General features: G+C 39.4%; 1 protein-coding gene across 1 annotated transcript in view; it reads right to left on the reverse strand.

Moving 5' to 3' along the window:
• The window catches only part of PRSS56 (serine protease 56), a 2,212,799-nt gene that overhangs the window by 764,947 nt on the left and 1,423,365 nt on the right, over positions 1-24,487 (reverse strand). The window contains exon 9 of the mRNA XM_044070672.1: positions 18,278-18,472. Coding sequence (XP_043926607.1) covers positions 18,278-18,472 — 195 coding nt within the window. The remainder of the gene's footprint in view (positions 1-18,277; positions 18,473-24,487) is intronic.

Consider the following 24,487-nt stretch of genomic DNA (forward strand, 5'->3'; position numbering starts at 1 on the left):
ACAGCTCTCACATAAAAACATGAACCACACACCCACCTTCGCGGAGGCACTCAATAGAAATGTACCCAAACAGCAGAGACCTCCAAGACAGAAACACACTCGACCACCACAACACAGCACAAACCACAGGATACATAGCTCACCTCCACAGTGTGCCCCTCAACCACAGCCCCTAAGGCTAATTTTTGCACCTTGCCCAATACACTAACCATAAGTGACTCAGTAGTGAGGTACACAGATGTTCATAGGTTAGTACTATGCTATCAGCCCTAGGGCCTATACAAGCCTAGCCATAACAATTCCCTGGCTATTTCTTCCCACAATATTTACTTCCCTGGACCTCTGTCTAGCAGGGTGACTGACGTGATCCCCGGGGTGAATTTACTATCTCCCATCCAATCGTCAAGGTTCCTTTTGAAGAGGGCCAAAGAGGTGCTCTGCTTGACATGTATGGGCAGCCTATTCTAGAGTCTGGGGAGTCTCTCACTAGGTTGAATAAGGAGAAGGTAACAGTCAGCTGTCTATCAGGTGCCAGAATCCAACACATAACACATGCACTCAGGTCACTTCATGTGGTGTGAATGACCTGAGATGCACCTCCCTGGACTACATGAAAAGAGACATGGTGGAGCTCTTGAATTATGTGGCCCAGGCAGGTATGACACTAGCCCTGAGCAGTATCCTACCATCAACCACAATGATACCACAGTACAAACAAAAAATGATCAACTTCAACAATTGGCTAAGTTTCTGGTGTCATTTTAAGGGGATCCTGTATCTGTCTGCTTGGGATGACATGATCGACAGACCTTGATACTCTGCCAGAGATGGCCTGCATCTTTCATCCTTGGGTTTCCGGGTACTGGCTAAGGCTCTTGCCACCCCTATAGTGCCTTTTTAGGTGGTGTTACAAAGACCCAATTACCACTGTAACAGCTATAAATAAATGAAATCTGAGGGTCATGCTGCTCAACACTAGAAGTCTAAGTCTCAAGATGCACTCGCTCGAAGCACTCCTCAAAATGGAGAACATCGACATTTGTGCTGTAATGGAGATCTGGTTTAAAGCAGCAGAAAGCACCCCTGTGCTACCAGGCTATAACTCATTACACATCTTTCAGCCCCAAAACATGGCCCGAAGCTCCAACGGCAGTGGTGTCTCCATATTCATAAAGGATATGCACACCTCCAGACTAGTAGCCCAGCATAATGTATCTGAGATACTTCAGGTACAGCTAACACTGGGTAAGACTGTGATCCAGGTCATAGCCTGCTATAGGTCCCCAACCATGTTCCTAGACTCTCACTCCACATTCCTAAGCACCCTGGAATCTATCAAGGTGCAACTCAACACTCTCATACTAGGAGACTTCACCTACCCCTCCATCAACTGGGAAAACTACTCAAGCACCAATACATTGGCCCAATGCTTCCTGGAATTCATCAGTTCCAATGCCCTGGACCAGCTCATTCTGACCCCCAAAAGAGGAAGCAGCATCCTTGACCTGGTTATTACTAACATGGGTGACCATTGCTCTACACTAATAGTTAATCCCTCCCTGGTCAGATCCAACCATAAACTAATCACCATGGAAATCCACATCTCACCAACACCCCCTGCAAAAGTAACCACCTTGAAAAACTTCTCCAAAGCTGACTTTGGACTCCTAAAAACAGAGGTTGCTAACTTCACAGCACCCATGCCAATGGAAAATAGCTGCATGACTACCAAATCATAGACCAATGCACTGTACAAGCATGTACATAAATGAATGGAACTAGCCATACCCAACAGAACCAAGATGCTCCCCTCCAAAAAAAAGGAAGCCAATCTGGTGATCCCCTGTCATTAATAAACTCTACAACAGAAGGAAGAAACTGTTGCAGAAAAAGGTGAAGTTCCAAGACTGGAAAAACTCCCTTATTAGCCTCAACAAAAAGTTGAGATTCCTCATCAAATCCTCTAAAGCCAGCTATGAAGGGGGAATTGCGGCAGACACTAAAAACAATCACAAAGCCTTTTATAGTTATATCAAGAACCTTTACGGCAATACTCAATGTGCTTTGAGTTATTGCACAATGGTATCTCCTATACTGAGCCAACAGATATTAACAACATACTGACCGACAGATTCAGTGCCAACTTTACCCCTTACTCCCCCCCATAAAGGACCAATCACCACCAGAGGAATGCAAGGCACCCAACATTACTGCAACCCAGGTTAAAGCTGCATTATCCAAGGCCAAGAATACAGCTTCCATGGTACCCAATAATATCCCTGGCTGTGTTCTACATGAATTACAAAGCGAACTGGCACCACATCTGTGTGCCCTGTTCAGCCACAGCCTCACCTCAGGATTTGTCTCTACTGAATGGCGCACTGCTACAGTCATCTCTCTCTCTCTATAAAGGGGAAGCGACTACAGACCCTGGGAATTATCGCTCCATTAGCCTGATTAGTCTGATATGTAGAGTTATGGAGTGCATCTTCATGGACCTGATTAACAAAGATATAGGAAATCTCCAAATTTTGGACCCCATGCAGTTTGGCTTTGTGAAAGGGAGATCATGCCTGCTCAACCTGGTTGACTTTCTTGATGAAGGTAAGGCCGTGCATACAGCCTACCTTGTTCTGGCCAAGGCCTTTCCTCACTTGGGAATTATTGATAAACTCCCAAACTAGGCATCAGCCCCTATATCACTTTGTAGGTTGCAAATTTTCTCACAGATAGAATGCACAGTGTGACAGTAGCAAACTCCAAGTCAGACTGCGGACCAGTCACGACTGGAGTTCCACAGGGATTTGTCCTGGGTCCTCTCCTGTTCGGCATCTACTTCTCAGAAGTCCAAGCCAATACAAAGGGACTCTGGTTGACCAAGTTCACAGACAACTGCAAGCTGGGAGCCATTATTATCCTATAGAAAAGCCTCACTGAGACCAATGACTGGTGTCAAAACCATGGCCTTAATCTTAATGCCAAAAATGCATCATCATCCCCTTTGGTAAAAACTCAGTTCCCACTAACTACTACATTGATGGGAGCCCACTGAACACTGAAGGTGTTATAAGAGATCTGGGGATGCAGATGACAGCAACCTCTTCCTCGACCACCACATTGCCACTATGGTCAGAAAGTCCTTCTATGTGGCACATCTCATTACCAAGGGTTTTGCATTCAGGAAGAAAGAGGTCATCATCTCTCTCTACTCTTCCCACATTACACTACTCATAGAGTATAATGGCCCATTTGGCATATACCTCATTATACACTTGCAACAGCTGGAGAAGCCACAGAACTACCTGACAAAGAGGATCCTAGGCATTATACACATGTAGAAAACAAAAAAGCCAAAAGCAGCAATGAAACTAATAACCAAGGGAAGCTGCTGTAAACGCCAATAACTAGTCCACCAAGTAAAATAAAAAGATTTATTCAATCCACAAATAAATGAGCGCTTTCGTCATACAGACTTCAACAGATCTACAAACCATTTTAAAATTACATGCCATATATAGCAAAAAATGAACATGTGACATTCCAACTCATGAATATTAAATAAATGAAAAACAATACTTCTGACATATAACCTAAGATTTTTTAAAAACTGTCTTAAACCTGACATGACTATTAGAATGAAAATAAAAATATTAATAACTCAAAGAACACTGGCTCTATGTCTGAGTTCAGATTTGATGCTAATAGCTTCATTCAAACCTGGAAATACTGCTGCATTTAATTTGAACTGCCATTTGGACTCAGCCTTTAACAATTTGTTTTTCCAATCACCCCCTCGAGGGTCCACCTTCACAATCTCCAAAATTCCAAAAGTAAAACTATGAGTAGGATTCACAATAATATGTTTACTTAATGCATTCTTTTCATCTTTTTTCAAAATGCAATAACAGTGTTCATAAATCCTACGATTTAGTTTTCTTTCTGTTTTGCCCACATAATAACATGGGCAAGCTTTACATGTTGCTAAGTACACCAGACCGCTGGAAATGCATGAACCAAAGGCTAGTTTAATAGCTATATCAAAGGGGGGTAGTGTAAATTGTGCCTTTTCATTGATATAAGAACATTGTTCACAACATCCGCACTTGCGGGTCCCTAGTTTAGTGGGTTGAGAAGGTTCTTTCTTATAATCTAACATGAATTTTAAATTATTGTCTACTTTATAAGTGAAACAAGGCTCCGAACCTATGAACTTGAAAAGTTCATGGTTGCATTTAAGCATAGACCAATTATTGGAAATGATTTTCTTCACTTCCTTAGCAGTTTCTCCATAAGTTATAACCATTGCTTGTGAGAAATCTTTGTTTACACTTAAATTATTGTCAGATGCTTCAGTTCCCAGACCTAATAATGGCATGTACCTAACATTCCACAGTGCCAAGACATCATCCCGAATACTATTTACAAAGCCCAGGGGATATCCCCTGTCTAAAAACATATGTATGACTTTTTTAATTTCTTTTTCCACAATATCTAACTCGGAACACATTCTCACTACCCTCACCATCTGACCCTTGACTATATTTCGTTTGACCTGTGGCGGATGGTTGCTGGAAAATTCCAAATAATCATTTGAGAAAGTGGATTTTCTAAAAACACTAGAAACGAAACAGTTCTTGGTATAATCCTTAATTATATTAACATCCAAAAAATGTATTTCATCTTCATTACCATTCCCTGTAAACTTGAAATAAATACAAATATTATTAATGTATTCCATGAAGGCATCAAAATGTTTAACATCATTCCACAATATAAATAAATCATCTAAAAACCTAAAATACAACGACCATTCTTGGTTAAAGGGAGAGGTGAAAATAAATTGTCTTTCCCATTCATGCAACACTAAATTTGCAAATATGGGGGCACAACTATTACCCGTTGCCACACCTTGAATCTGTCTGTAAAATTCACCCTCAAAGGTAAAAAAAATTATTTTTTAAAATGATCTCCATCAAATCAGTAATAAAATTTATCATATTGCCACTTTTTTTTTTTTTTTTTTTTTTTTTTTACCTTCGAGGGTGAATTTTACAGACAGATTCAAGGGGTGGCAATGGGTGATAGTTGCGCCCCCATATTTGCAAATTTAGTGTTGCATGAATGGGAAAGACAATTTATTTTCACCTCTCCCTTTAACCAAGAATGGTCGTTGTATTTTAGGTTTTTAGATGATTTATTTATATTGTGGAATGATGTTAAACATTTTGATGCCTTCATGGAATACATTAATAATATTTGTATTTATTTCAAGTTTACAGGGAATGGTAATGAAGATGAAATACATTTTTTGGATGTTAATATAATTAAGGATTATACCAAGAACTGTTTCGTTTCTAGTGTTTTAGAAAATCCACTTTCTCAAATGATTATTTGGAATTTTCCAGCAACCATCCGCCACAGGTCAAACGAAATATAGTCAAGGGTCAGATGGTGAGGGTAGTGAGAATGTGTTCCGAGTTAGATATTGTGGAAAAAGAAATTAAAAAAGTCATACATATGTTTTAGACAGGGATATCCTGGGCTTTGTAAATAGTATTCGGGATGATGTCTTGGCACTGTGGAATGCTAGGTACATACCATTATTAGGTCTGGGAACTGAAGCATCTGACAATAATTTAAGTGTAAACAAAGATTTCTCACAAGCAATGGTTATAACTTATGGAGAAACTGCTAAGGAAGTGAAGAAATTCATTTCCAATAATTGGTCTATGCTTAAATGCAACCATGAACTTTTCAAGTTCATAGGTTCGGAGCCTTGTTTCACTTATAAAGTAGACAATAATTTAAAATTCATGTTAGATTATAAGAAAGAACCTTCTCAACCCACTAAACTAGGGACCCAAGCGGATGTTGTGAACAATGTTCTTATATCAATGAAAAGGCACAATTTACACTACCCCCCTTTGATATAGCTATTAAACTAGCCTTTGGTTCATGCATTTCCAGCGGTCTGGTGTACTTAGCAACATGTAAAGCTTGCCCATGTTATTATGTGGGCAAAACAGAAAGAAAACTAAATCATAGGATTTATGAACACTGTTATTGCATTTTGAAAAAAGATGAAAAGAATGCATTAAGTAAACATATTATTGTGAATCCTACTCATAGTTTTACTTTTGGAATTTTGGAGCTTGTGAAGGTGGACCCTCGAGGGGGTGATTGGAAAAACAAATTGTTAAAGGCTGAGTCCAAATGGCAGTTCAAATTAAATGCAGCAGTATTTCCAGGTTTGAATGAAGCTATTAGCATCAAACCTGATCTCAGACATAGAGCCAGTGTTCTTTGAGTTATTAATATTTTTATTTTCATTCTAATAGTCATGTCAGGTTTAAGATAGTTTTTAAAAAATCTTAGGTTATATGTCAGAAGTATTGTTTTTCATTTATTTAATATTCATGAGTTGGAATGTCACATGTTCATTTTTTGCTATATATGGCATGTAATTTTAAAATGGTTTGTAGATCTGTTGAAGTCTGTATGACGAAAGCGCTCATTTATTTGTGGATTGAATAAATCTTTTTATTTTACTTGGTGGACTAGTTATTGGCGTTTACAGCAGCTTCCCTTGGTCATTATGCACATGTCCTACATGGGCAGACGCAAAAGACTCCAGCTATTCTCTGTCTCATATTGCCTACTTAGAAGCAATCTCTGCTTGACTTACAAAGCCATGTCTGACCCAGCTCTGTTAGAAATGCTACATCTAAAGAAATCCCAATCCCTCTGCACCACACGCTCCGGAGGCCTCAACCTCATTACCACAATCAACAGAACATGTTGGAGGGACAGGTTCCTCACCACTGCACTGTCCATACTCTGGAATAGACTTCCCATACATGTCAAGCAGAGCACCTCTTCAAGAGAAATCTTGATGAATGGATGGGTAATAGAAGGTTCACTCTGGGGATCACTCCAGTGGCTGTACTTGATAGGGGCACTGGGAACTAACGTCAGGTGGCACAATGCCAGGACACTATGGGCTAGGCTTGTAAAGGCTTCAGGGCCATTAGCATAGTACACACCTGTGAACCTATAAACCTATATCTATATGCTTGTATATTTGCAAATGTTTGTCAATATGGAAATATGTTGTAAATAAGAGCTCTTTGTGTATATAAATAAAGGACCTCTACTCTTTTCAATGGGTGCCATGAGATCATTTGCATCCACTTGAGCGACCACCAACTCCAGCAGATGGGGTCTTGGTTTAACATCTCATCTGAAAGGTGGCACACTTGAGAGTACAGTCCCTGCCACTGGAGTGGGAATAGAACACAAAACCTTCTGGTCTTCAAGCACCAAAGGCGAGTGCCACCTGCTGAGCTACTGGCACTGCTTTTTTTAATTCACAGCAATTTGACAGGAAGATACAAATTTTACAAGGAACAGACCACAAATACCTCTCATCATCTTTGTTGAAGAATTATGGGTGAAGGCAAAAATAATAGGACATCAAAGGGCCAAAAGGGGGCAAATTTTAAATATTATTTTATTTTGCCTATTTGTTAGCAGGGTAATCCAACTGGACAAAGTGCCCTTTTTTAAGAAGCAACTAGGGAGTACTGTCTGGTTATATGACTTACTCAAGGTCATATAGTGAGGAAATGGAGATGGAAGGATTCAAACCCTGTATTTTTGATAACTTGAAGCAGTTCATTAAGAGCTGAAAGCCTTAATACCAGGTGGCTCTAATTCACTTAAAAAGCTAACAAAACAACAGGTTTTGCTTCCACATGCACTTTCAATTAGAAGAACTAAAAACCTTTAATGATTAGTATTATTGACTGATTGTAATCCTCAGGGATTTGCCTGAAACTGAAGAAATTAATGTAGACCTGCCAGTTAATACAGAGGACTAAGGTCCCAAGTTCTTAGTCAGCTTTCTGTTGTAATCAAGGATGTATTGTTTGAGTCTTTCTACCGCCATTTGCCTACCGTGTGACTCTGAGCAAGTTACTTATGCAGATAGTGCTCCTGGGTTGCCTTAAAATGAATTTACCTGATGATTAACAAAAGGATGCCATTTTCTGAGTGAGAGCTATGTAACTTTAATGACTAGCCTGATTGAGAAAGCAGATATGAACAGTTTATAAGAAAGAAATACTTCTTCCTTATTATTTTATTTTATTTTACTTTATTCTATTTTTTACTAAATGTGAAAATGGAGGGTTGGCAGAAGGGCACAGAGATAAATTCTGTTCGGCTCCTGCATTTCAGGATCCCCAGGTACTTGATCGTGGACAGTTACTTCTTTTGCTCTTCCACTGAAGAGCTAAGGCAGGAGGGAGGGGGCATGTATCTGGTTACCTGGTTGATGTGTCATTTAGGGTTGCCACCTTTCATCGTGGCTAAAACCAGAATAAAGCCACCAGTAACCCCCCTGTCCCACCCCCTCTACCACCCACATTCTGCCCATTTTGTGACATCATGATGACATAACCCGGCATGGAACGCCCTCTTTTTTCCGTTCCTGCTACCTGCTTTCAGCTGATTTACTATGCTTTTCTGTAAAAAAGCATAGTAAATCAGCCGATTTACAAACTCCGATAGTCTGTTTCCCTTATGAAACAGAATACCGGAGTTTGTACACTATTTTTTGGACTATCAGAGAATCAGCTTGATTTCTGGATAGTCCAGAAAAAAAATGGAGGGGTGTCATTGCAAAAAAGTGGACCTTTTCATGTTCTTCTATTGAACAGCCAGGGAAAGAGTGAGGGGGCATGTATCTGATCACCCGGTTGGTGTGCCACTAGAAGAATCAGACTTTTATTTTTGCTCTTCACTTCAGAGCTGGGGGTCGGGCAAGTGGATTGGGTACTGTTTGCAGAAAGCCAATTGGCATCCTTCAGTTCTGCAGAAGTCTTTTTGTTTTTTGTTTTTTTTTTTGGGGGGGAGCAGTAGTTTGTAGGGGACAGCGATACCACTGACACGTATATACATATATACATAAGGGTTCACCTTACATGACTGAAAGCTCAAAATACTGAAATTCATTTGATTGATTCCACAGTCCTGAATGTTCAAAATACTGAAAATTCATTTGACTGAATTTCAGAATACTGAAAGCTTACAATGCTGAATTGCAAAATACAAAATGGCAGTGTGTACAGTACTGCAAGGTAAGTAAAGGGTATATGCCCTTTTCCCCCACTGAAGTGCAATCCCAGAGTTAGTATATATAGTTTGGGGGGTCTGTGGGACACAGCCCCCAACACTGGGGTGTGTGGGGAATGTAGGCCCCCATCTAGTTTGGTTTTACATCATCGGTGTCTGTTAATAAGGTAAGTAAGTAGTTTTTAATTTTGGAAAGAATTAGTCGCTGGTGTTGTAAGTGTGCATTTTTTTTCTTTTATAGTTTTCATTTGGTGTGACAAATTGTTGGTGATATTTGTGCAGTTTATTTGGTATTGTGAACTTAGGTTTTGTGAATGCTAATAATGTTGTTTGTGATGAAATGTTTGGTATTCATAGATCTGTGCATATTTTGTTATGTTAAGTAATTCACAGGTGAAGGGAAACATGTCACTTCTATGGCTTAATATTTTGTATTTTGCAATTCAGTATTGTAAGCTTTCAGTATCAGTCAAATGAGTTTTCAGTATTTTGAACATTCGGGATTGTGGAGTCAGTCAAATGAATTTCAGTATTTTGAGCTTTCAGTCATGTGAAGTGGACCCATGCACATATACATACATATATAGCTTTAAAGCACCATACTAAAAATAATACACTTAGGATTTCAGCACTTCCCTAATGCCAAATTGAATTAATTTCAATGCTATGAGTGTGAATGGAACCAGTAGTTTTCTGGTGTTCCGGCAGCAGTGGAGTGTGTGTGTGTGTGTGTGTGTGTGTGTGTGTGTGTGTGTGTGTGTGTGTGTGTGTGTGTGTGTGTGTGTGCTTGCATGTGTTACAAGGAGTCTTAGCTCACTCCATCTTGGCTAATAGGACTTTAACGAGATAGTGCTTTAACCAGATAGTGCTCCATGTGTGTAAATAACTTTGGGTGCTGTATGAGGAAGAACAGCAAACTGATAAGACAGAGCTTGCTATGCATGTGTCTGAGGCAGGAAAGACAGTGATATTCAGTGGCACGATGCCAAGATTCAAAGTTAACTGGTGTCATTTAAGTGGGAAGCAGTATGTGTCAGGTTGGAATGAGATGGATGGCAAGCCTTCCTGTTTTGCTAAAAATTTTCTGCTTTTGTTTTATCAAGTCTTTTGAATTCTGTCTAAAGGCTTTGCTGCCCTATGTTGCCTTATTCAGAGAGAGAGTCCATTTGATAGTCATTATTACCTAGTAAATTCTAATTTAATAATCAAAAGATCAAAAGATCAAAACATAACTTTATTGTCATTCATCCATACACAGGCATAGCATACAGTTGAATGAAATTATGTTTCTCTAAAGCACAACAGAAAAACATAACACTGCAGCACAGAAACAATAACAACACAAAACCACATACAGCAGCAGTCACTGAGCTAACCGAAGGTACAAGAAGCTTTGAAACTGAACACGATTTCAAGGACTACAGCACTCAGTACTTCATTCCACTGCCATCACCCACTACATCCAGCAACTTACAAGGCCCAGTGTTTCCTATGTCCATCCTTCTGATTCTACAGACATCACAACCGCCGCCACCTGCAGGCCCAAACCACCAATTCACTTTCCAGACCATCACCGTCATCATCACCAGTACCATCCTCCAACACCATCTGCCACTTCTCAAATCTAGTCCAGCTACCGAGTAACAAAACAGATCTGGTCCCCTTAAATCACACAGCCCCCACATCCCACACTCTGTATCCAGCTCGACTTATTACTGCAGGCCCAAACTTCCAAAATCCAGCATTCCAGAAGAAAAAACTTGAGCAAAATTTGATGAGGTCCACATACATCACTGCTGTAGTTAACCACACACTTGATAAACTAATGGACCACCAGGTAACGTATCACAAAGAAACACTACACTACAAAACAAAAAAGTGCACACAGGGAATGTTGCTGTAATCACCGGCAGGAGTCTTAATAGACAAAAGCCTGAACATGAGGTTGCTGTAGCACTGGAAAACATCCATGTATGTGTACTTACAGATATAAGTTTTCAGATCAATGAAAGCACTTCCTCTATTTCTGGAGTATCACATCTTTAGACCTATAGGCCATTGTGGGGGACTATCAATATTTGTAAAAGACATCATTTATATTTGTCTACACATATGTGTATGATATGTATGTGTCTAAGTCATGTCTATATATGCAGATTAAAAATATATCTATACACATGTATAGATAGGTTAGATAGATAGATAGATAGCAAGATTACCTGCAATATAGTTATGTACATGTTATTTACTCAGATATATACATATTGCGTCCATATTCCTAACATCTACTATATACTCATGTACGAGTAAGTCTGACTGAACTGAATACAGATTTCCCATAAATACACATCTTTGTATACTGAAGTATTGCAAAATTATACCATATAATGCTTTCCATTAATTAAGGAAAATGGTAGCCTCGGTGGTGCAGCAATTAGCATTGCCACCTCACAGCAAGAGGTTCTTCGGTTCAATTCTCGGCTGAGGTGCCTTCTTTGCAGAGTCTGCATGTCCTCCCTGTGGTCGCGTGGGTTTCCTCCGGGTGCTCTGGTTTCCTCCCACATCCCAAAGACATGCTGCAGGTGGATTGGCCACTTTAAATTGGCCCTAGGTGTAAGTGTGTGTGTGCCTTCTGTGGAGGGTTGGGTGCTGGGCTGGCAACTCAACACTGAAAAACTCCACTGCCAATCATAAACGGACAGGTGATCCGCTGTGGCGACCCCTAACTGGGAAAAGCCGAAAGAAGAAGTTTCTGATACTTCAGTAAACACACATTTTAGTTTAACAATTTAATACATGATTTCTCACCAGTGAAGTTTCTCAATCAGTACACAGTGATATGAAGGAGTACAATCTCAATCATAAAACTCACAATAGAGACCAATTCTTCAGAGGTTAATCTATCCTGTTTCCTCTGAGGACTTGACATGGCCAGGTGGTGTGTGTGGAATATTGCTGATTGCCAACTGAATCATTTGAAGACATATGTATGGAACTGTAGTACATGTTAAGAGTAGATATTTGGACAACTTCATTCTGTACTGTACCCTTCTGACATTGCCAACATCTTGGCTGATAGGTTCAGTGCAAATCCCCCCCCCCTCACCACCTACAGGGCCTATTACCATTCCAGGGGATTGTGTAAGTCCAATTATTACTGATACGTTGGTTATCAAGGCTCTATCTAAAGCTAAAAACACTGCCTCCATGGGACCAGATGGTGTCCCAGGCTGTGTCATACGCGAGCTCCAAAAGGAATTAACCCCGCATCTTAATACCCTGTTCAGTCTCAGCCTCTCCACAGGATATGTGCCCATAGAATGACGCACGGCACCGGTGGTCCCACTACACAAGGGTGGGGCCACAACTGACCCTGGGAACTACCGACCAATAAGCTTGACCAGTCTGATCTGTAAGGCTATGGAGCTAATCATTATGGAACTCATAAATGGAGAGACTGGGAACCTCCAGTCGCTGGACCCCACACAGTTCAGCTTCGTCAAGGACAGATCATGCCTCCTGAACCTGGTGGATTTCTTTGAGACAGTTACTCAGGCTATAGATAAGGGAAAGGATGTACACACGGCTTACCTTGACCTTGCTAAAGCATTTGACACCATTCCCCATTCAGGTATTATTGATAAGCTCACCAGCCTGGGCATAAACCCTTACGTCACAAGATGGATCACAAACTGGCTCTCAGACAGATCCCATAAAGTTAGAGTAGCGGGATCTATGTCCGAATCCAGACCAGTAATGAGTGGTGTGCCTCAGGGCTCTGTCCTGGGGCCCCTCCTGTTTGGCATATACTTCTCAGAAGTACAGGCAAGCACGGAAGGGCTGTGGCTGACTAAGTTTGCGGACGACTGCAAACTGGGTGCTATAATAGAGTCTCCGGCTGACATGGAGATCCTCCAGAAGGGCCTAAATGAGACTGATGCATGGTGTCAAAGCCATGGTCTCAAACTAAATGCAAAAAAATGTGTAATAATCCCTTTTGGAAAAAACAGAGTACCCACAAACTACAACATAGGAGGTAATCCCCTGAAATCTGAAGAAGAAATAAGGGATCTAGGGACCCAAGTAGATAGTCAGCTTTCCTTTGATAACCATGTTGCCAAAGTGGTTAGAAAATCCTTCCATGTGACCCATCTGATCACGAAAGGGTTCGCATCAAGATCTAAGGATGTAATGGTGCCCCTCTACTCTTCCCTAATCAGACCCATTATTGAGTAAAATGCACCAATTGGAATGTGCCTGGCTAGACATCTCCAGCAGCTGGAGAGACCACAGAGGTACCTAACCAAGAGGATTACTGGCCTCAAACAGTTGCCCTATGTAGCACGATTGAAAAAGCTAAGACTGTTCTCTGTTGCATACTGCTTTCTCAGAGGCGATCTCTGTGTAACGTACACAGCCATGTCCAACCCAGAATTGTTGTACATTCTCCATCTTAGCAAAACCAAATCTACTCGAGCTACATGCTCTAGGGATATAAACCTCAACACAACAATAAATAGAACATGCTGGAGGGATAGATTCCCTTCGCAGAGACTTCCCTTACTATGGAACAGGGTCCCGATCTACATAAAACAGAGCCCCTCACTATCACTGTTCAAGATGAACCTTGATGAGTGGATGGGTAACAGAAAGTTCACACCGGGGATCACACCAACAGCACTACTAGATAGGGGCCAAGGGTACTAGCTGCTAGTACTAGGGTCTAGGGAACTACTAAAGGGGCGGTGAATACCGCACAACGTGGCTGGGCTAATATATGCCTTCGGGCAGATAGCCCAGTACCAATCTATGAACCTATGAACCTATACTGCATCAAACTGGAAAAAAATGGTCATCTGAAAAGTGAGTTGAACATGTATGTGAAGAAACACCTGATTAGTAAACTCAATGTCTTTCCAACTATACAAAGTTAACATATTGAACAAAAAGCTCTGGTGAGTGGTCATGATGTGGAAAAGTAAAAAAGATAGCATCTCTTGTCGGTGTATTTTGGGATCCACCAACATCACAATAAAACACAATTTTGTGAGTCTGAGTTGTAAAGACAAGCAGCAGCAGGATATTGTCTGCAAAGAATATGGTGACAATAAAATTTACAATGGGAAGCAGAAAAAGAGAGTATGGTAAGGCATCTCTCAAAAATGTAAAACATGTCACTACACTAACAGACAATAAGTGATTTCAAATAGTTATTTTAATGAGAAGAAAGAAATCCTTCACAAATACAATATAAATCAATAGCTAATAAAAGTTTGGTATGAATAGCAGTTCCACATGTTGACATAAGAAGTGTATTTCTTTTATATTTCTTGATCATTTCATTTCACTGTGTGCTTAATTTTTTGAGGATGTTAGCTAGATTCATTTTTACATCATCCCACAATCATTAATCTTTCCCACTTTCCATGGAATACAAAAGGTGTGGTGTTCATGCTGACTAGAAGAAATTTGGCCACGATAACTGCCATGGGATACTTTAGATGCAGCTGAGCTACCTTGAGGTTAGATAAATGGCACCTTGGATTCAAATGGCATATGAAGCATAGCATACCCACTATGCTACACAGTAGTGCCAGTACTAGGAAACGACCAGAGAGTCTGGTGTGGAAATACAAACAAAACCCTTCTGACACTCCAGCACCCATGACAAGTCTGCTATTTGTTGAGACACTGACAAAATCATTAGTTCAGTAACCCTTTAAACTTAATCATACACCTTCTATGTTATTCCATTGTCACATTAAATTGGATAATATAGATTAGATTCAGTGACCATTATAATGAATGAATATAATTGCTTTAACTTACAAATAACTTGCAAAGCATTCCACATGACCATAACTGTACATGTAGGGCATGGAGTGCAGTGATTATACTCCAGTATCTGGAAAATGACAAATCAGTTAAGTATTTCTATAGTGTGAGACCCAATATTAACAATTGTTAAACATCCCTTGATTCAGTTGTTAAGATCAGGTATCACACTAAGCAGTTATATCTGCCAGACGTGACCAGCAAACAAACATAGCAGAATAAAAAACAGGTTTGTTTCTGGCTGCTGTCTGTACTGGTGCTGTGTCCCTGACTTTTTCTAAGATAACAGAATCTCTTACACTGTCTTTCTGACAGTGCCCCTGTTTTATGGCTTTAAAAGCCAGTAAAACACTTAAGAGATTTGTTTTTCTGTAGCTAGTAGTACATGAACCAGGTAAACCTGCATTCCCTACAAAGAATTATGATTGCATTTTCATTTTTTATTATATGGTCTTGACATGGATGCCAAGATTCACCACTCAGGCGTTGGTCTCAGGGTGAATTTCTTAGCATCCATTATCTCAAACCCAAAATAAGCCATTTATGATTTGTGACCTGCTCATAATTCTCTATGTTAAAAATAAAACACATAAATAAGGGATACTTCATAACACAATTAACACACACATATCTAATTTTCCCATTTGTAATAAAGATAAAGCAGAAAAGAAAGCTTGGACAATTCAATAACAATGAAAACAGAAACAGCTGAAACCATTCTTGCTGTGACAGTATCTCTCTCTCACATACACACAAGCACAGTGAAAGAAATGCTCTCAAATTGCATGTGTATATTTGATTTATTAAGCCATGCCATTTAAAATGCTTGTATTCTCATGCACATCTGCCATATCTACACTGAATCATTTACAGCAGCTAGTTACAGTAAAGCATATTCAACAAATGTTTTACTACTGCAATTCTTAACAGAATTACAACATGAAAATATGTGAGCATAGCAACCCTGAAGCAGATCCTCATCTTTCATAACACAAATGTTACTCTGCAAATATTGAAAAGGGTAATTATGTTTCTTTAAAATCACACTTGTTACATTACAAAACCAAAAAGGATATAAAAGGCTCAACACATTTATTCACATGCACCTAATGAAATGTGTATAAACAGTGGATTGTAACACGTCAGGATCATGCTGGCATGCTGTGAACTTTCTCACATTCACACTGCTTTAGTTTCCCTAACATGATATCAGCTTGAGGGGTGGGGCTACTAAGTAAACAGAAAGTAAGTTGACAAGTGCTTTAGTAGTCAGATTAATAAAAAGATAGCCAAAAAGTGGGAAAACATGAAAATAAGTACTTCATGCCTTAACCACTTCAGAGGAATTCAAAAAGCAGATACAATATTTCAAATGTGACAGCCACTTTAAAATGTATTTGCAAAACTGAGGATTTATTACAAGTTGAGTTTGTAAAACATGATTGTATAGAGCACAAGGATGAGGCCAGACATAATACTTGTAATGTCACTGTCCTTCATACTACAGTTTGCAATAAAGGATTGTTACAAAATCATTTCATGGTTATAAAGATCTATTGCATCTTTTAAAATTATGGATAAACGCTTAAATAACTGCCAGTGTAATTCTTCACACAAAACAGACCTCCACATATATCACTTGGATTGCCATATAACAGCCCTAGAAAGCATGTTGCATCTTTTGCCATGGAGCCAACCTTTCATTACTTTTTAACCATTCTGTACCTTCTAAAATACTCCTTTCCACTCATACTTGAGCAAGTTCTCGTTTCTGGTCAGTTCTGATTAACAATTCTTCCATAAGGCAGGCTTCAAGATAGCTTCTCTTCTTCTGTTGTGGCCAGCAATACAACAGCTAGAATGATTTATATTAATCAATGAACACTAGCAATGATTATTAAGAGAACAGACACCACAGGGGTACCTCAGGGTTCCATGCTAGGACTGCTCCTATTTGGCACCTACTTATCAGAGGTAAAGACTAATTTCAAGTGCCTTTGGTTGACTAAATTTTCAGGTGACTGCAAACTGGGAACTATGATAGATTCTACCCCCCTCCCCCATGACACAAACATCTTACAAGAGACTGTAACACAGACAGGTGACTGGTGCCAAAGTTACAGACTAAAACTCATTACCAAGAAATGCATTATAGTGCCTTTTTGGAAAACTGCCACCCAGGCTAATTTTCCAACAATAAGAGTTGACTCAGAGGTCATGAATCTGGGAACAAATGTAGACAGTAATCTGGCCTTTGACCAACATGTGGCCAAGGCAGTAAGACTATCATTGTATGTCACCCATTTTATAAGTTAGGGCATGACATCCTGGTCCAGGGAAGTCACAGTACCAATTGATTTGGTCCTAATCAGACCCATCATTGAATGTAATGTCCCCTTTGGCATGTACCTGACCAAACATATACAACAGTTAGAATGTCCGCAATCATTCCTTAACAGGAATATCCAGGGTATAAACGCATTGTCTTCTACATATTACCTTAAAGCTCTATCTTTGTTATCTGTCTCCTATAGGTTACACAGAGGCTCCTGGCATAAAAGACATCCTTGGATTTGCACATCCACAAAATGAACAACATCAGAACCACTAGGTCATATGATATGTGTCTCAGAGGATCCCTATGCTCTGGAGCAGACTCTCCACCCATGTGAAGCAGAGTCTATCCCTACCCCTATTTAAGCATAACCTTGACAAATTGATGGGAAATTGGAAATTCTCCCTAGGTCTGGCCCCCATATCTCTGATAGACAGAGGTTGAACTTCCTAGCTAACATATCCCCTCCTAATAAATGCCCATGATACATAGGGACTCAACTGAGTTTGATTGCATGATGAGGCTTACAAAGACCCTGATGCTTGTTAGCCTACTATATAACTCTGAACCTATGAAACTTTTAATCAGTGAGTAAAAGTACAGTTCAGCAAGGAGTTTGCAACAAATGCCTAAAGCAGTTTGAAGGCAAACAGGACTTGAAGCTGCTTCTTTTCCTTATTTACACTTATAAGAGACTGTTCTCAACAAACTACACCAAACTTTACATACCTCATGAAGGAAGTCAAAAACATTGTTTATCCTGTGACAAAACAACAACGAAATGTATTAGTGGAGCTTGGTGCAGTTGCAGATGGTGGAGTGTGGGAAAACCCTTTCTAGTTGTTGGCTGTAGGCAAATATAATTTTATGCCAGTGCAAAAATTTAGTTCTAAATCTTGCAAAGAACAAGCCATACTACAAATAAACCTTAAAGGCTACAGTGAATGACAGACCACCTAACAATGAACTTACCACACTTGTTTTGCTTGAGTCTGCATTTCTTCTCTGCAATGTGAGCACAGACTGAGGATCCCAAGACTGACTCAAAACATGAGTTAGTATAAAAGGAGCACAACAGGCTGAGCTCTTTCTTTTGCTCATTCTCTTTACGAAGGCCATTTGCTTTCAGCAACTCAAAACATGTAGGCTCACGGCTTCTTGGAGACTCTGCAAAAAAGATTAAAATGAATTAGCTGTGCTTACTAAAATTTATAAATATTAATTTTACCCAGTTTTATATGCTACTTCAAGCAAAAGTGTGTCATTTAAAAAAATGCAAGTCCTCAATACACTGTTAAAAAACTCTGGGTTTGCAATGCATCAGAATTTACCTTGAAGATAAATAAAAGTTACATATTTACCATAACAAAAGATCTGCATTGGCAATTTCATATGCTTCAGCTGTAGATTAAGACTGTCATCCTATCTCATAAGCATTTTCCTAGGCCACCCAAACTCTTCTTCACCCCCAAGGCAGAATATGTACCCATCTCCAGATTTCTGAAGCCTGCAAAGATAGACCAAGAAAAAAATAGAAAGAGAAAAGCAGGCAAAAGAAAACTATACCAACCTTGTCTAGGCCCAAACACCAGGGAAAGGAGGTAGGTAATGTGAAGGATTGAAACTACCAGCACAGCTGTACCATCACAGTAAGTATGTGCCTTTCATATCTGACATCAGAGGTTTCATATCCTTCACCTGCAGAAGAGAGTATAAAGCTAAATACATACAGCTGGAAATCCAGAAGGACCAAGGGTGGACTTCTGGACCGAAAACTCTTGTAAAATACAACTGGTAGTTGGTTAATTGGAGGTGCAGAAGACATTTGCTTATTGACTACTGCTACAGAAATCCATAAAATCACAGATTTATATTGACCATTGACAAAAAAGGCATATGAGCTCAGGATATGCACAGTTTTGTCCTAAATCTTGAAAGTGATTGCCAAATATCAGCAACAGTTGCAAAGCTGTAGGGGGCTGAAGTTGCATGACACTTAAGAGACAAATAGTTTAGAGAACAAGTATTCTGAGAATACAGCCTCTCCAAAGGGACATGGAAGTTTTGAGAAAATCTTAGATGGCTACAGGCAATAGAGTTGCAATTGAAAAAGACACCATTAGGAATTAAATATCAAGGGTATATCACCTGGAAGTGACCTTGAGATGCTGTAGCAAATAACCACCGTCGGGAGGGAGAAAGTAGGCCATGGGCTGAAATGAAATAGTTTATCAAAGGGCAAACATTTCTGAGGTCTCTGAAGATGAAATGTTACATGGATCAACCAAGACAGCTTTTTGGATTTATGTGGTACAAAGATATCCACCACAATTAAGCACTGCATCAACAATGAATGAATATTAATTGTTGGAAAGACCATACAAGGAGGATGGTATAGTGCATGTAGGATACTACCTCAAGCTAGGCAGAAATGAGAGGATAGAGCACACAGAGAAAAAGGATTATCTTGCTGAGAAACCAGTGGTTTAACCTTCCAAGATAAACCACGATGCTAGAAAAATAGACAAGGTGAGTGAGAAAATACCTATGGTACAAGTAACACTGTGCTAATGGGTTAAGGAAGAGGAAGGATGTAAGAACAAAAAGCATCCCAAGGCTTAGATGTGCCTAGAGTCCAAGTAAATCATCGTACAGCTTGCATAAATGCCAGTCATGAGATGGGATCTCAACATGAATGACTACTGGCCACCTCTGAACAGCTGATGATGCTTATGGAAATCAATGAATATAGCCGGCAGCAGACTGCATAGAGGAAGGGTTAGGAGATCTCCTCATAAAAGCCCATGGTCAAGACTGACTGGCACAAAAAGGATATAATGCATATTATACAATGGTAGCTCATTAGTATTCAAAAACATGCACACTATTTGGTCAGCCCAACCAACATGCCCATTGCAAATCAAGCATATACCAATAGAAAAAAGTCCTGCTGCTAAAGAACCATTTGGCAGCCACACCTTTCTATTGGAATATGGTATGGAGAAACTGCACAAAAAAAAGAAGAAATATCAGGTATGTTCTGAAAAATAAAAGGACAGAAACATACCCAATTTTCTTTCTTTTTTGCACTGTCCCTCTGTAAATCTCACCAGAATCTGGTACCAGTCAGCTGTCCATACACAGATTCCAGCACTCTTTATTATGTAATGACATGAATATTACATTTTCAGTGGTGGAACAGGTAGCTATTGACCCTCGTGGTAGTAATTGGGAGTCCAGGGTTGAATTTAGGGAGCTATACTGACAGTTAAGGATGGATGCTGGTAGACCTCCTGGACTCAACGACCACATCAGCATTAAAAGTGTTTTAAAATTGCGACAAGCCAAGTTATGATTTTATGTTCAACAACACTAATTGTATTTTACAACAGGGTCATTCACTATTTTAACTGTCACAATAATGTGTATTAACATATTTATTTATTTATGCTAACAAAAGTGTAATTTATTAATAAGTGTCATGTTGAACAAATTATACTAACAAATCTTAAAAAAGTTACATGATTATCTTAATTTACATATACATTTAATTATAATACTTAGGGTAGGGATGATTTCTTTAAGAAATAATTGATTAATTAAGATGGAGAGTATTTAATACATTTGATGGATTTTGTTCATTGTTCTGAGGAAGCCTTGTACTTTACTAGGTGAAAGCGCGCTAAACATTTGATTTGTGTATTGGGTTCGTGTTGAGCCTATTTTATTGAATTTTGGAGTTGCAATATTAAATTATTATTTTTACAATCACCACGTTGATCTGCTTTCCTGACTGTCTTGGATTTTGGTGCTTTAGTTGGATTGGATCGTTTATATTTTTGTGGACCTAAACATCTCCAACAACAACCATCAAGTATAACTACAACAGCTGGGGATCAATATCTATTGACCTAGGAATCCAGAAAGAAATGAAAATATGGAAGGTGAAGAGGGAACATACAGCATATGTCACAAGAGACCCGGTCAGGAGAAGCCTGTTGTAGAACTGGACACCAGACAAGAAAAAGGTATTGATGTTGAGAGGAGGATTCCCTAAAGGACCTCAAAGTGAATGGCCTAAAGTAACAGTAAGTGATGATAGGAAGATGAAAGCCTGGTTAGCCTCATGCCAACATGGAAGCAGAGGTCACAACTGATGTCAAAGGATGTAGATAGCATCAAGGTTGACCCTATAGCTGCCAAGGTCCACCTTCATGGAAAGCTGTCAACAAAAAGATGTTTTGTTCAAGAAGATGGAGACTGACACCCATAAAAATCAAGGTTAACTTCACCCTCGAGCAAAGGTCAAGTTGAAGGAACTGACATGCTCTGAGGAGATCTCATTGATGAGAGAAGCAGAAGCATATTTGTACAAATTGAACTCACTAAGGATAAGAATGAAATTAAAGGGATCTGTTGATCACAACATATTTAAGGGTTGAGAGCTGAAGCCAGTATAACTTGAGGTCAATTCCACTAAAGTCAAGATTGACCTTGAAGAAACCTTAAGATCCCAAGAAGGTATCAGAGTTGAAGTCAACAGTATAGAAGTCTATCCTGATGAAGTGATTAGCAAAACTGAAGGGAAAATGGTTGTAGGAAGATAAAAAAAACTGCATCATTGGGTCCTGGCAATATTTGAATGCATCTTAAATAGCATGAAGCTCAATTTAGCCACACCACTAATGACACTATTCAGTCTCAGCCTTCATACAGGCTTAGTACCAAGTGAATGGAGAACAGCTACAGTCATCCCTTGTATAAGTGAGGACCTTCCACAGGTCCAGGCAATTACATACCCGTAAGTCTAACCAGTCTCATATGCAAAGCCATGGAAAGACTTATCATTAAATTAATGTCAGGATATAGGGAACCGCCAAACACTGGATCCTTCTCAGTTTGGATTCATCAAGGGCAGGTCATGCTTACTGAACCTGGTGGATTTTTTGAAAAGGTCACCAAAGCAATGGATGAAGGAAAAACAGTACACACTGCATACCTTGACCGTGCTGTGCTGGGACTGCACCTGCTTGGCATGACTGCAGGCTAGGAGACTTCACTGAATCCCAAAATGACTTATCCATGCTGCAGGAAGGTTTGTCTCAATGAATAACTGGTGTCAAAATCACAGACTGAAACAAAATGCCAAGAATGCATTACTATATCCTTTCGGAAGTTACCTACCCCAGAGAACTACCCCATTGACAATAGGCCTCTAAGACTTTACCCAACTGCTCGGGATATGGGAACTTATGTGGACAGTGACCTTACTTTAGACCAACTGGTGTCTACTGTTGTAAGAAAGTCCTTCTATACTGCACAGTTTATAAACAAAGGTATTGTGTCTAACTCTAGGGATGTCAGTGTCCCCCTTTAGTCATCTCTCATTAGGCCAGTTATTGAATATAATGCCCCATTTGGCATGAATCTGTCCGGACATATGCAACAAATGGAATGCCCACAGAGATACCTTATTTAAAAGGATACAAAGCCTAAACAACATGTCCTACATGGACTGACTCAAACCCCTGTCACTATATTCAGTATCCTCTAGACTGCTAAGAGTCTACTTGTGTCTAGCACACAAGGCATCCCCTGACCCACTACTGATAGATTTACTGCACATTCAGTGGCATCAGAAATACCCAGTCTAGGGATCTAAATGTCTTCTGCAACATCAGCAGAACAGTTTGGAGGGATAGGTACATTTCACAGAGGATATCGCTGCTATGGAACATATTCCCCATCCACATAAAACAAATTACATCCCTGTCCATTTTCAACCACAACACAAATTTATCCCAGGACTGCCCTCTGTACTACTAATGCATAGATACAGATCCTAAATGTTTTAACCTATGCATGGATCCCAACAAATTATCTATGGTATGATACCTGTTCTTCTCATTAGAAGTAATATAAAATTGTCGACAACTGGATGGATAAGGCTATTCTATCACCAAATGGGACAGATTATTTCAACCACAAAAAATTGAAATTGGCTGTACTTAAAATGGCCCGCAAAGGCAGTTAGTCTATTACTTACCTGTGAAACTATGAACCTGTAAGTTCCTTAAAGACATAAGGAGACAAGAAAGGGCAGCATCTGATGTCTGAGGTCATAATAAAGGAAGGCATGAACCCCAAAAGCAAGGCTGATCCTGATAGAGGCAAATCCAGATCCAAACAGTACATCTATCACCAAAGCTAAAACAAGGGCTATGAGAGGAATAGCGGCAAAGCACCAGTAAAAAAATAAATAAATCACAGAGAAAAACATGAAGACTCAGCATGCAAAAAACAAAACAAAAACACCAAAACCCTGAAATACAAACCAAAGAGCAGGCACACGGGAAAATCACTTCTGATACTGAGACAGAACAGAAGAAAAGAAGTGGTCACAAGTACTTAGGACACATGAGAGTGGTAGTCAACACTAGGCTACACCACACACATGCCAGATATGGTGGTGAAGTCAAGAAAAAAACACTGCAAGTCAAGTAGCAAGAATATGGTATAGAAATAAATAACTTTTCCTGGAGACTGAGCAGATTATTGTCTAAGCAGAACTGAATTAATAGAAAAATATAATTCGGCATAGATTCACTCTGGAAAAGGGAGGTTGCATCAGAGAAAATAGGGCATAGGAGATTTGCATTAGGCGAAGAGTAGCAGGAGGCAAAATCAGTTATCTCTGCAAACAATATATAGCACAGCAATATCAAACAATGCATGTTCATTCTGGAGAAAGGAGGCTGCATCATCCAAAAAAAGAGCATAACATAGGACAAACATGAAAGAAAACAGCCTGCATAAGAAATTAATAATGAATGTCGTCGCATGTAAAAAAAAAAAAAAAAAAAAAAAAACAGCATTAAACCTACTCCAACTTGTAGGAGAGAGACTAATGAATACACCAGGTTACAAACAGAACTGCTTAATTAGCTATCTGACCACAACAAAAGGCAGCTTAAGAATAAGGCAAATAATGATGGTAAATTTCAAATTTTCAGCTAACTGCCAGAGATATTTACCTGTACAGAGGAAAAAAGGCATTACACATCAACTTATTAGCAGCAAAGAACTGCTAACATTTGTAACAGTACTATACAAAAAACTACAATAAACAATGAAATTCTGAACCATAGAGAAAAAGAACAGTTGTGATCTTAACTAACTGGT

This window comes from Protopterus annectens, chromosome 4.part1, assembly GCF_019279795.1.
Source record: "Protopterus annectens isolate FY-2018-M chromosome 4.part1, PAN1.0, whole genome shotgun sequence".
Classification (NCBI taxonomy): Eukaryota; Metazoa; Chordata; order Ceratodontiformes; family Protopteridae; genus Protopterus; species Protopterus annectens.